The sequence below is a fragment of the Echiichthys vipera genome (genome assembly GCF_963691815.1).
Source record: "Echiichthys vipera genome assembly, chromosome: 1".
Taxonomy (NCBI): domain Eukaryota; kingdom Metazoa; phylum Chordata; class Actinopteri; order Perciformes; family Trachinidae; genus Echiichthys; species Echiichthys vipera.
Window position 1 is genome coordinate 5,945,384 of NC_139826.1, and position 14,202 is coordinate 5,959,585.

Genomic DNA, 14,202 nt, shown 5'->3' on the forward strand with positions numbered 1-14,202 from the left:
ATAGCAGAACAGCAGGAACACGCACATCCAAGGTGACAGAACATGAAAATGAAAATAATTATGACAAAATGATGAGTAGGGGCAATAGCAGCTACGATACAGCAAGACATACCACTGATGGTGTTTTTATGGCTACAAATTTTATAATTTATAATTTATAAAACTAGTGACAGAATAAATGACTAATAGTTATTGAAGTAGCAGGAAGCGTCAGCAGGCACCACCACGATCAGCAGAGACCTGCACACAGGACCACGGCAGCAAGCACCACCACGATCAGCAGAGACCAACACTCAGGTCCACAGCAGCAGGCACTAACACCATCGGCAGAGACCTGCATACAGGACCACAGCAACAGGCATCACCACCATCAACCGAGACGTGCGCGCAGGACCAGGGCAGCAGGCACCACCACCATCAGCAGGAACCTGAGTCAGAATGGACCCAGATCAAACCAGAGCAGTGTGAGAAACTAGTGATGTTCTGTGGGTGCAGATGTGCTGAAGTCATTCAAAGCTGTGGCCTCTACACTTCCTGTTCATTTTTGAATCCTAGAGAAGAAAACATGGTTGAAATCTTCTCTTCTGACACAATGGTTACTCTTCTCTCATTTTGATCACTGTTTTTTTTTTCACAAAATAAAGGTTTTTGTTGAAGTGCCTTAAAAAAACAAAAAAAAACATGCTTGTACAGCAGTGGTATAGCCCCAGTGGATATTGTATGAAATTCTGAGCAATAAAAAAAATAACGTACTTCGAATAAATCCAGTATTTATTGTTGTTCTCTAATTTTGATGTGTATATATATGGGTTAATGCCGTGGGCTAGCATATACAGTACCATATTTACGCATATGGAAAGGAAGAAAAATGAAAAGACTCTTTGGGAAAAAGGCACTAAATGCATTGAGTTCAGTCCTTCTGCTCGTGGTGGTGCTTATCCAAGCTTAGTCATTATGGTTCTTTTATGCCGTTACTGAAGCTCATTGGTTTCGTCTCAGTGGACTTAATAGCATATCATCAAACCTGAGTTATGATAGCATAGTCAGTGGATCATTGAGCTATGGGACACATGACCTGAAACTGGGATACTTCAAAAAAATAATATGAAATACAGTGCTCTGGTTTCATGCGCTTAAAAAACCTCTAGGGACATCAAAATGACAGAAACTCAAGCACCCGTATCAGGAACATCACCTTTCCCATGCTTCTTCAAGGCTGCAGGTCGGTGTAGTGTGTAAGAACAGATCTCTCTTCCTGTCCTGTGCTCTAAAACAACTCAGCAGATTCTGCACCAAGACTTTTACAACATTGTATCCCAGTAGTCATTCGAAACTGAAAAGCATGAAAAATGTATATTTTCATATAGAAAAAGGAATTTCAAAACAAAATTTTCAAGGTCTTAAGCTGTTAGTGGTGAAAGTGTTAGTCTGAAACTGTTCAACGGAGTGATAAGAAAACTGTTGTCAGAGAATTTACGAAGCTGTAGCTAATAACCATTAAATCTGTGAGTCGGCCGCACCATATTATTAAACTCTATATGTGGTTATTAAGCTCTCTACATACTGGTATCAGCACTTATTATTGATACTCGACCAAGGATGGTGTATTAGAGGAAGAAGAAGGACCACTCTGTACTGTTACGCTGTTTGGAAAGACTGAGAGTGTACTGAATGGTTTTAGTGTTAAAAAAGACAGAGTGGCTCTGTCTTGGCCAGGTCTCCCTTGAAAAGGGGGAGACTTTTAATCTCTATAGGACTCTCCTGGTTAAATGAAGGTTGAATTTTTTTTTTTAAAGAAGCCTGGTACAGTTGAAGATAGCCCTGTTGTAACGGAGATGCAAATCCCTGCAGTGCTGACGCATGGCGTCCAACCGAGTCAAGCCAAGCCAGCACATGTGTATGGAAAGGGGTTTTACTTTGTCCTTCTGATGTTTGCTGCTGAGCAGCCAATGTACAGTGTGTTTATCATAGATGTTTTTGCAGAAAGCAGCTGCCTTCTGCTGCTGCTGCAGCTGGGAACATAATTGATGAGAGCCGATAGACTGAACCAAAACAGTTGTGGGTTGTAAAACCAGAACAGTGAGCTGAAGACATTAAAATGCTCCATAGAGCTGAGAGGAGCAGCAGATTTCTCTGTGGATTCACGACTACAAGCAGCCACTTCCACATAACACTGTCATTTGATCTATTGTTAACATAAAAATATGGATTACAGCTGCCTTAAAAATCACAATTTGATATTTTCACTGAATCCTTCATTTCTTTGTCTTGTTAGTCCTCAATGAAATATGAAGAGGAACACCTACCAGAGGCGTCTAGTCTTGAGTGCTTAAGTATTCATGGTGAACACACTAATGTCCACAAATGATTGTGGTAATGATTTATTCATGTTGTAAATCACAAACACAGTGCATCCTAAACCGAATATTTATTTAAGGTTGGTGCAATTTAAGGCCTTCATTAGGACAAACAGATTACTGTTGTATTTACATATTCATATATATATATATATGTGTATGTGTTTGTTCTAGTCATTGGCATCTGTGTGTGTATTTGCATGATTGTGTGCTCTTCCATTAAGTCGAAATCTGTGTTTGTTTAATGTTTAATAGTCTTTTGTGCCTGAGCCACTTAGCTAAACCAACATTGCCATAATGATAAGCTTCTCCCGTCTCCTCTTTTGCCAGCCTTTTGTGTGTGTGTGTGTGTGTGTGTGTGTGCGTGTGCGTGTGCGTGTGTGTGTGTGTGTGTGTGTGTGTGTGTGTGTGTGTGTGTGTGTATTAATGATCCCCTTGTTAAAGTTTAATGTCTCTGTTCCACTGTTGTCAGGGAGATTTACCACTGAGCCCTATGGGAAATGTCTGCCCCACTGCTCCTAGCCTGATGACAAACACACACTTCCCACTCACCCAACCACACACACACACACACATACACACATTGGGTTGCACATGTGCATGTGCATGCACAGGATGCATAAATGGCCCTATAAGTCACGTCACCTCTTGTATATCAGTTTCATTACCGCAAGTGAGTCAATGAAGACGGCAAGTGTCCTCGCTCTCTGGAGGGGCAGTGTGTGTGTGTGTCTGTGTGTGTCTGCGTGTGTCTGTACTTTACACATGGCTTACTGCAGCATTAGGTCGTCTCCTCATCCCTGCTTTCTTTGTGCCCTAACCAGTCCATTCACAGTCTGAAGCAGTGTATTTTTCTTAATGTATAGTAGCATAGTATAGTATATATAGTCTGATCAGCTCAGACTGTGTCACTTCCCCTCATAAAGACATGAATCAGTTAAACACTGTTGATTTCTTCCCATGGAGGCGACATGACAACTATTATGGTTTAGTAAATGCCTGTGAGTCAGCTGGTGAAGGCAGGTTATCCATCTGCTGTCACTCGGCTAAGAAGCTGCTGACAGACAGCAGAGACCGAGCCGTTCGTGGGACGAGATCTCGTAACACCTCCGGTAATGTCCTCATCTCAACTCGTCAGGACTCCTCTGCATCACTTGTCAACACACTAGGTAGCCCTGCCGCTCAAACTGTGACTCTCCACTACAGTCACTGTTTTAAACATAGGGAACACGTGGTTAACATTGGGAATACAAACAAACTCAACTATGTGGTTAGGTTTAGACCAGTGTGTGTGTGTGTGTGTGTGTGTGTGTGTGTGTGTGTGTGTGTGTGTGTGTGTGTGTGTGTGTGTGTGTGTGTGTGTGTGTGTGTGTGTGTGTGTGTCATATTTTTAGCCTTTGTTGCACTAGTATGTTTGACCCACCCACCAACACGACCTCCTCCATAGACCGACTTTTTCCATAGAATGTATAAAAAATGGACGTAGCCTCTCCGTCAAGGTTCTCCGTTCTCTCAACTTGATCCAATCATCCTCGCCTACGAGAGTAGAGAGTAGAGAGTAGAGAGTAGAGAGTAGAGAGAAATCTTGTCAGACTTTGACTCCTTCTCATTTCCTCTTACCAAAAAAGGGCATGTATGTGACATTGGGGGGAGGGAGATACGTCCATCTGGCTGACGTTTACCTCCGAGGAGAAGTGAGGGCCAGGGTCACTCTAGAGACCACGCCCCTAAATATTCCTAAACTTTAACCTCCAATAAAATAAAAATAAAAACTTACCTGGTACCTGTGGCGGCAATATGCCAGCCACAGTGTTCCTGTTCAGCGTAAAAAAGACATTATGGTGGTATGATGGGTAGGCAGGCTCTGATAGAGAACTGATTAAACGACAACCATTTTTATTAGATGCTGCCTCTTTACGCACACACGCACACGCACACACACACACACACACACACACACACACACACACACACACACACACACACACACACACACACACACACACACACACACACACATACACACACACGCACATCTACACAAGCTCCCACTGGTCAAATTCAAACATGCAGACTACAACAATGAAATGGAAACATAAGCAGACATACAGTGTACTATACATTACACAAAGACATGTCACAAGAAGCCATCCCACATACTTGCCCTCAATATCTGTGTGGTGTGTGCTGCCAGCATGAATAATGGACGATAATGTTGTACTCCTCACTCTTCAATGAATAATATATATATTATATTCATTTCTGCCTCTCTCTATCTCTTTGTCTGTATATTTCTTAGAGATGCCAAAAAGGGAGACGAGGGAAGACCAGTCTGGTGAAGAGGGAAGACCAGTCTGGTGAAGAGTGAATGAAAAAACGGGACGGAGTAAAGGAAAAACACAAGAAAAGATAAGGAGGCAAAGAAGGAGAGAGACAAAAGGAAATAGAAGGAGGAGAAACAGGAGGGCGGGGAAGATGTGAAGAGCCTCATGATATAGGAGAGAAGGAGTTAAGGATAGATAGAAACAGGAAGTGTTAGAGGGAGGAAAGTAAAGACAGTGCTGAAAGGGACGGACAGGACTGAAAGTGAAAGAGACAAAGCCACACAGGACACAGAAGCTGGGATCTTTGGAAAAGTAGAGAGGGACAGCGAGGGACTGGTTGAGTAAGGGAAGAATCATCTGGATGGTCTCCACAGCGACAGCCAGCAGGTTATCCCCCCTCCAAAGATGGCCTCCAACTTCAACGACATCGTCAAGCAGGGCTACGTACGCATGCGCAGCCGCAAGCTGGGGGTGAGTGTGTGTATATGTGTGTGTGTTCCCTCTGCATTGATGTTTGTTGTGTTGCAGGAGAGGTGCATTTTTGTAGGCTGACCCGGAAGTCACAATCGGCTTCACTTGTCAAAAAGTCAACTGGATTTTTCGATTGGATTTTGCATTATTGTTCAAAATAAGCTCTGAAATGGACTGTTTATGATACTTACACAGTTTATTCAGCAAGACAAAGGACCGCCACTTTTATTTTTGAAGAGTAACTGCAACCAGCAGAAGTACAAAGCTAACAAACTACCCACTATCTTCCAACTCATTTCGAGTGTTTGTACATTGCATTGGATGTCCATTCAGTCCCATTGTAAGCAGGACTTGACACTAACTTTTTTGCTCACCAGCCACTGTGGCTAGTGGTTTTCAAAAGTCACTAGCCACTCAACATTCTCACTAGCCACAATTTTGTATATATAGTATATTAAGAAAAAAATAGCCATAAGTGTAGCTTCTTATCCATGTAATAAAAAGTGGTGCAGGGATGTGGAAGATTAGTTAGAGCGATAACACTACTGAAGAAAACATGGCAAGAGAAAACTGTCTGTTTAGATACAGCATTTATTTACGACATAATTTATCTATAGCAACAATAAACACTTTAGCCTAATGCAATTCAAATACATACAATTCATAACACATAGAACATTGAAATATTTTAACCGATCGACAGCAATAACGTACAGGTGCATCTCAAAACAGAGGATCATGATCCCCCCCACATATAAGGTGAGTTACTGAAACTTTGTGTTCTTTTACGGTTTCAAATTTGAAGTTTGTATTGCCAATCAAAAACGGGGAAAAAGCAAAAGGGGTTTAGTTTTTGATTGGCAATACAAACTTCAAATTTGAAGTCCTGCAGAGTCTGTGATCAGAACTGCATCCATAGTAATGGTCAGTTATTCAAAGCAGCGGTCTGCTTTTCAGCAATAACAGGAAAACTGTACATTCAACAAAGCTGTGCAGTAATGAATTACAGCTATGGAGGCCCATTCAGTTTCATTTAATTAACAACATGTTGCTTGTATACAGTATAAATGATTACATTTATACAAACGATGAGACGTGTAGACGATCAACCGTAGTGAACTCATTTTGATGATGATGTTAAGCTGCAGCAAGGAGCACAGCAATCCACGGCAATCCAGTTACATGCACTGTCACTTGTTTCAGGACTTGTTGAAGAAAGCGTCTGGATTTCAACATCATGTGCTCAGGCTGCTAAATCTGCAGCTTTGAAATCACATCTTGTATTAATCATATATTGTACGGTGTCTTGTTAAACAGATTGAACGCCTCCTCTATCCGCTGTGTGTACAGTTCTGCCTGTGGCTTGAGCTGCACGGGGAATGCTAATTTGAGTGAGCATGAGTCACATTCAGATGGCAGAAGCAGAGGAATTCAACTTTGTGTGACTCATATTATGGAAGCGAACATATATCAATTTGAGCCAGGTTCTATTCAGCAGCTCACCTCAAATAATGGTCTCCTGCTATCGCTGCTCGCACAGTCGAATGAACTGCACTCTGAGGGGACTGATGCAATTTCAATTCCTGCATGAACTCAGTGCTGAGGATATTACCAAAATAAAGTCTCTTTCCCTTAACTTTTAGCTAAGTTAATGGCTTATGTATAGAAAAAATGTGACCATTGGGAAATAATGTTCTTTGTTTTTTAGTGCTTGACCTACACCAGGGGTGGGCAATTCTGCTCCTGGGGGGCCACTGCCTGCATGTTTTAGGTTTCTCCCTACTCTAACACACCTGATTCTAATGATTTGCTCGTTATCAAGCAGCTGATGCTTGTCACAGTTTGATCATTGTTAGAATCAGGTGTGTTAGAGCAGGAGAAACCTAAAACATGCAGGACAGTTGCTCTCTAGGACCGGAATTGCCCACCCCTGACCTATACTGACCCTTCTGTTTATTCTTAAAGTGCTTTACAACAGAGAAAGAGAGAGCTGTGTATTTTTCAGGATCCTTGTTTTACTGACAGGTCCAAACCTTATCACTGGATAGCTACAAGAAGGTGATCACAATGTACATGTATGTGTACAGTATCTCAACTACAACTATCAGATGGATTGCTGTGAAGATTTGTACAGACTCAGAGAATGAATCCTAATGATGCGGGGGAGTCAGGGGGATCCACAGTCACAGTCGTGGTTTATTTAGTTTTTAACTAATGTTTGTTTGCCATGAACCTTTGCACAGATATCCAAGGTCCCCAGAGGACCTCATAAAATGATCTACAAAGTAAAATATCTCAACATTTTAGACAGATATATTAATATTAACTCATTTTCAGGTTGCCTAATCACTACTGACACTGCTAAATGTGTTTTGCTGTGAAGCAGAACTCACATTATATAATGTAATTAAAACAGGTGACTTATATTAAAGTTCACCCTAGTAAAGTTGTCATGAATAACAAAATTAGCTTTATTATATAGGACAGACGGGAAATGGGGTGAGAGAGAGGGGGGTGAGGGAGCAGCAAAGGGCCGCAGGTCGGAGTCGAACCCGCGGCCGCTGGTTGGGCATTTTAACATGGGAGTCAATGGGGGTTGACTGGCTTTTAGAGATAGCCTCGAGTGGCCATTTGAGCACTTCAGCGCTGGCTTCATTTTTCAGCCCCTGAGGTCACTGCTTGGTTAGCACTAATGAAATGTGCCACAAATTCTACCAACATACACTCTAAAAAAAAATACACTGGCTCAACTTAAAAAAATTGTTGTAACAATTTGCATTTATCTTTTTAAGTAATTCCAACTAAGCCATAATTGAGTATTTTCCATGAGACTTTTATAGCTGGATTAACTCAATTAGTTTAGTACAACCAACACAACTTGTTTTGTCCTCTTCAAGCTTAATTATGTTGAACCAACTCAATTTTTATATCAAAGATTTAGTGTTAATAAGTAGTCAAATTACTCTATTTAAGTTGCTATAATGCCTTTATTTTAATTTCCTTCAACTCAGAAAAGTCAATGCAAATTGTTACCTCAATTTTATTGAGTATAAGTAACTTATTTCACTTAAGTCAGAATAAATTGGCAATTGCAGTTTTACTGTCAATGTATTTATTGTAAACTTCTAATCAATAACAATTTTATTGCAATGAACCAGCAATATCAGGTGAATGACATTGTTGCAGATTTGGTAAACACTAAAGACCTGCCAAAATATCCTGTTTCTGTGCGATATCAGCACTTGAAGAACAGAAACCATCAACAATCACTCAATTCCCCTTGTGAAAAATATACTCACAGTATAATGTACTTAAATATAAACAGTGTGATGAACTTGCACATTTTAGAAACCGTTTTCATCTTTGAGTGATTATATGATACATCTGTGACAGAATAAAAAGTAATATAGCAAAACTTTCCAAATGTACAGATGTGATGTATAAAACGCATGCAACATTTACTGCAGAATTAGTGGACACCCTAATTCTTCACATTTTTAGTACAGCATTTTACTTTAGATCTTAGCTGAGACATTAACTTTTACTGAACTTCAAGTGTACTTCAGGTGTAAACGTGTACTTCAATTACTTTAAACAAGCACACAAAAACTTTTAAAATGTACAAACACAATGTATAAACATAAATGCAACATTTCCTGCTCAATAAGTGGACAGTCTTCACATTTTTTAGTACAGCAGTTTACTTTTCAGAGACATTACCTTCGGACTTGCTTTCAGACCATCCAGCTCAAGGAACACCTTTTGAAACACTTCAAAAGTGTTTCTCAGTTCCTTCGGGTAGCTGAGATTGAGTGAGTAGATCAGCCCCATTAGTAGGGCACAGGCTCTGGGTACGTCTACGTCTTCCAGGACTTCTGTTCCCTCAATCACAATCTGTGCGCTGGCTGGATCAGATGTGACACCTCTGGTTACAATTATCTTCAACACTTCAGAAGTGAGATCTCCATCAACCTAGCATAAATAGGTCAGAATCAATGTCAGAATTAAACACGAGTAACAATTAAAAACAAGACTAACACAAAGTATAGTTTTTCTGTGCCAGATTTACCTACCAACTGCTCTTTAAAGAGATTCTCCTCCTTTTCTCCGAGGTACACCATCACTCCACGGATCGCAACCTCTCTCCTCATTTCCACAGAATCATCCTGTGAATAAGACGACAACAAATATGTATAAAAATACTCCTCAATGAGGAAGGATGTCTAATCAGGGTTCATACACATTTTTACCGATGATTTTTCAAAACTAAAACAAAACAAAAAGGAGAAGAGGACAAGGACATGTGAAAGTGGGAGAGGATGAGAGAAGCACAAGGAGAAGAGGAAGGGAGGAAATGTTGGGGCCATGAGCAGACAAGGAGGAGGAAGTGAGGATGAGGAGAAGGGGGGGGGGGGGCAGAGTTTTTTTTACGTATTTCAAGTGAAAAATTAGCATTAATGGGTGAAATTCAACTTGAAAATAAGTCAAAAACAGCTTACTTTGAGGTAATGTCTTAATTTTAAGAGTAATGACACATTTTGAGAAGAAATATGACAAATATTCTTTGTAAGATTTTGAGTTTTTGCTGTGAAGCATGAGGAGAAAAGGGGGAGGAAGAGAAGAGGAGGAAAAGGAAGAGAGGATGAGGAAAGCAGCATACGAGGAGGGGGAAGAGAGGAGGAGCAGAACAAAGAGGAACAAGAGGAGGATGGAGGAGAGGATGAGGAGAGGAGTGGAAGGAGCAGAAGAGGAGTAAAAGGAAAAGACAACAAGCAGGAGCAGTGGTGGAGAGAAAGAGAAAAACGGGTAGAGGAGGGGAGGAAGAGGGGGGGAAAGGTGTTCTATTTGATATGAACCACGTTATATACATTCATACCTCTTGCAGCATCTTCATTATGCGCTGAATAGCCACTCTTGCAGCCCCTCCCCTTGACAACACAAAGGACATGATCTTTGGGGTGTACTCGTCCAGTTTCGCCATAAATGTTGTCTCCAAGTTAACTGTAGTGACTCTTCTGAATTCTTCGTTTATCTGTATAAAAATAAAAAGGCACAAATAAAAAAGCACAATTTGTTAATGTAGTGAAATTGATTTCAATATAGCAAATAATGCAAACCATATCATGAAAAAATATTTACCTGAGCTGCATTGAAAAGAGCAGGCCATCGGTCCTTTAAGTCACTGACTGGTGGTGCTACATTGACAACTTCCTGTCTGCGAATTGAAAATGTTTTTGCCATTTTTTCACTGATGATCTGGCGATTGTTCCTCTTCTTTACTTCACTAAGGAGATCCAATCTCTCATGTTCCAAACTTTTTTCTGTTTCTCCTTGTGGGTGAGGAGGTAAAAAGTTCACCTCTGCCTTTCTTGGCTTTTTGATATTCTTTGCCGGTGCTTTCTCATGTCCTCGCTTCTTTGACAGAGTGTTGACCTCAAGCTCAAGACATCCAACCTTTTTCAATTTAGATGTATAGTTGCCCATTTTATATTTTAGTCTTTGTTGCCATCCATAGCTTCCATTATACGATCCTGGCTCTTTTAGGCAAGGATGCTTGCGAATCAGTGCTTCAGCAACATCAGCCCTATGTGCGTTTGTTGGGTAGGCAACATACTGAAACATGCTCTCTGCCAGTTTCTCAAGGATGTCTGGAAGAATTGTGGTAAAGTTGACATGAATTCCATCTTTCTTGAAAGCTTCATTTCCTGCGGCAAGCACAAGCTCTGTGTCGTAGGCAAAGCGAGGTATTTGGAATTCAGTTGGCCAACGCTGTGAACGCTCATGTTCAGAGGATGAAAGTATCACTGTATCCTGTGATCCAGAAGAGCAAGTGCTGGTAGAAGAATAGTTGGAAGTCTCTGTATAATTGACTGAGGCTGCATCTGCACTTGTGATGGAGGTCTCAGCTGCACTTTCAACAGGATAGTCCACATCAGTGAAGGTCATAGTCAATGTGGGAGGTTCAACAATGTGAAACACCTTAATAGAGTCCTTGTCCTTGATGTCACTTGTTGAGGAAAGGGAGAAATATTCCTCTCCAAAATCAGCATCCTTATAATGCAAAGTGAAGTTCCCATCAAGCTTAAATGTCTCTTTCACAATTGACTCAAGTTCTTCCACAGTTTCAGGAATTCCATGAGGCAAGTCCAGTTTGCGTATATCATGGTCCTGAAGAATGACCCGAAGTTTGGCTTGAGACATTGGAGCATCTGTATGTGAAAACACATCACTTAAAGAGTTGTTCCATTTCAATGAAAAATCTGTCATATACTCACCGTTATGCTGGTGGCAGGTTGAGCAACGTTTTTGGAGCCATAAAATCTTTCTGGAGATTCAGAGGAAAACAGCTTGCAGCATTCTTCCACAAAAAAAGATTTAAATTGTGACTACCGAAAAATGTTAAATTTCACAAAATAAAAATGCATTCAAACTGCTCATGTGCCTTAATCTACATCTCCTGAATTCTCCACATGCAGAGTTGACTTGAAAAAGACGTAATTTACTCCGTGATTTTATACTAAAGCCTCACTGTACATCTTAGCATACAGCCACGGTCATGTGTGCGTGCACACACCATCTTGACTGGTGTGTGGGGACTGTGCACACACGCTCAGCTCTGAGGTGTGCAGCAACAGTGTAGATATTGGCAAATAAAATGTAAATGATGTCTTTTCAACTCTGCATGGACACTTCAGGGTACTTTGATTAAGGCAAACAAGCAGTTTGAGGGCATTTTTATGTTTTTGTTTTGAGTAATTTAACATTTTTTGGTACACAATATCCTTCTTAAGGTTGTCACAATTGGGTGAATACTGTAATCTGTTTTCCCCTGAATCCCTGGGAGTATTTCATGGATTCAAAAAATTCACCCGAACTTCCATCAGCATGAGGGCGAGGAAATAATGAACTATTCTCTTAAGTTTAAGTTATAGAATACATGCAGTCACATCTCCTAAACATTCAGTATCAGAGGAGAATATTAACACTGCAATTTATTTGAGATACAAGCACTGGATTTGGTCTTTATCAAATTTGCAATATTAACCAGCATACAGGAAAGTTCTATGCTGCTCATTACTTCAAGAAGTTAGCTTTTCCATTAGACTGACATTTTCTTACTTATTTTTGAAAGAAAAAATAAACTTCTACAAATCCTACTGCAAATCGAAAAGACCATTATATACATCTGTTTAAAGACATTTTTTTCTATGGCAAATGACAATAGTAGGAGGACAGCATTTTAAAGTTAATGAATTTCACTGAAGCACAATGTAATGAAAGTAAAATGGCAGAGATTAGGAAATTCCGGTGGATAAAAATGATGTGATAAATTCACAAAAAAGCCACAACTATTTCACATTCTAAATAAACAAAAACAGCCTGGTGTAGTTGGCGCGTTAGCGGCTAACGACTAGCGCTTCCCTGTTCATTTATCATTATTAGCATTAGCGGTTGACGGCTAGCGCCTTTCCACAACATATTCCTCACCAATGCAAGCTCATTTATGTGTCTGCAAACGCGAGGGCTGAAAATTCATGCCCGCAGCTGTTCTGGGACCGCAAGTTTAGGCACCTTGTAGCCTACTCTAACACACTTCTAACGTTAAAAGTTAAGTTACTTTGAAGACATTAGCTAGCTAGCTAAAAGCCGAGGACAAAGCATGCTGCGACATTTCAATTTTAGTGTTGTGACTGAGCGCTGATAGTTACTTGCTGTTGCAAATAGAATTAATAACATAAAAAAAAAACATTTACTCACCAAGTAAAGTTAGTCTGAGCTGACCTTCACTCCTTGTGGGCTCGGATGGCTCGGATGGCTCCCTCTGGCCGTTGCTGGGGTAGTCTGGCAGCATAAAATGGCTGCTGGTCACCACATGCACACATGAAAGGAAGCTGCACTAACTTAATATTATAATACAATATTAAGTTTCATTAACTTAATACCGTTCCTTGTTAAGTGAAAGCAGAAATGCTTGTCCAAAATCAATATATTTCTGAGTTAAGACATCTTTCTTCATTTTTAATTTTGATCAACTACTTGAAATAAGTTATCAACTTAATAAAACAATGGACATGTAACAAATTGTATTTTTCATGCTGAAAAAGCTCATGTTTTTTAAGTCATACTAACTAACCTCCTGAATCATTTCTTAGAGTGTACGAGCATGAAAGTGGTATCGATTGGCCCAGCCAGCGTTGTTTCTATTTAGATATAAGTCACAGAAGAACTCATTCTTATTTACAGTACATTGGAGGGCAGTACTGAATTAAGTGGACCAAAGCAAATTTGGCTTCTGCAGTTTCTCTCTTTCCCTGTTTGGGAATCTTTTCGTGTTTTGTTTTGAACACAAACTGCTCTCATTATTTTGTCCCTGTCTCATTTTCCCCCTCTTTCTAACACTGCCCTTGTCATTTAACTGCTCCATGTCGTCTTTTTCTCCCTCTGTGGTTTTCTGCCCAGAGCGCTGATTCTTCTTTTTCTGCCTCATTATCTGTATCCTTCCTCCACATTCTTTCTGTCATCTTTCTCTCTCTTTTTTTTTTGCCCTTTTTCATTTGCTCTCTTAATCCATCTCCTCCCTGTGCCAGTTTTGTTAGCAGTCTGCCCATATGTTATGATGTTTAGTGTGAATCAGAGACGGTTTGGCATCAGTGGAATGCAGCTGGTGTGCTTTGGATTACTGGTTTTTCAGTAATAAAAAAACAGCAATACTATATTATTTGTTTTATTGTACACAGCTGGATACCATGTTCCTGTTTCCTTTTACTTGCTGTGCTTATTGCCATGTTTGTGTAATTTGTTATACATTGTAATTACTTATAGTCCAGTGGGGAAAACAGCCAATGTTAGCCTCTTAGCTGTAATTGTTGGTACTTGTGCAGTGTCCATTTGGGGTGTGCCCATTCAGAACGGGCTGATTGCTTTGCTCCTGGTATTACTGCTAGCAGCGTTGTCAGGGAGCGTAAAGGATACGTGCCCATTCAGAGCAGGCCTATTGCTTTACCCCCGGAAGCACTGCTTTGAGTGTTGATCGAATGAACGGTTCTTGA

The 14,202-nt window shown here is 40.4% G+C and overlaps 1 protein-coding gene across 1 annotated transcript in view; it reads left to right on the top strand.

Annotated features, from left to right (window-relative positions):
- Window positions 1-5,086: 5,086 nt before the first annotated feature.
- dok4 (docking protein 4) overlaps window positions 5,087-14,202 on the top strand; it is a gene marked incomplete at both ends in the record, with an annotated part of 51,404 nt that continues 42,288 nt past the window's right edge. The window contains one exon of the mRNA XM_083912325.1: window positions 5,087-5,152. Coding sequence (XP_083768451.1) covers window positions 5,087-5,152 — 66 coding nt within the window. The remainder of the gene's footprint in view (window positions 5,153-14,202) is intronic.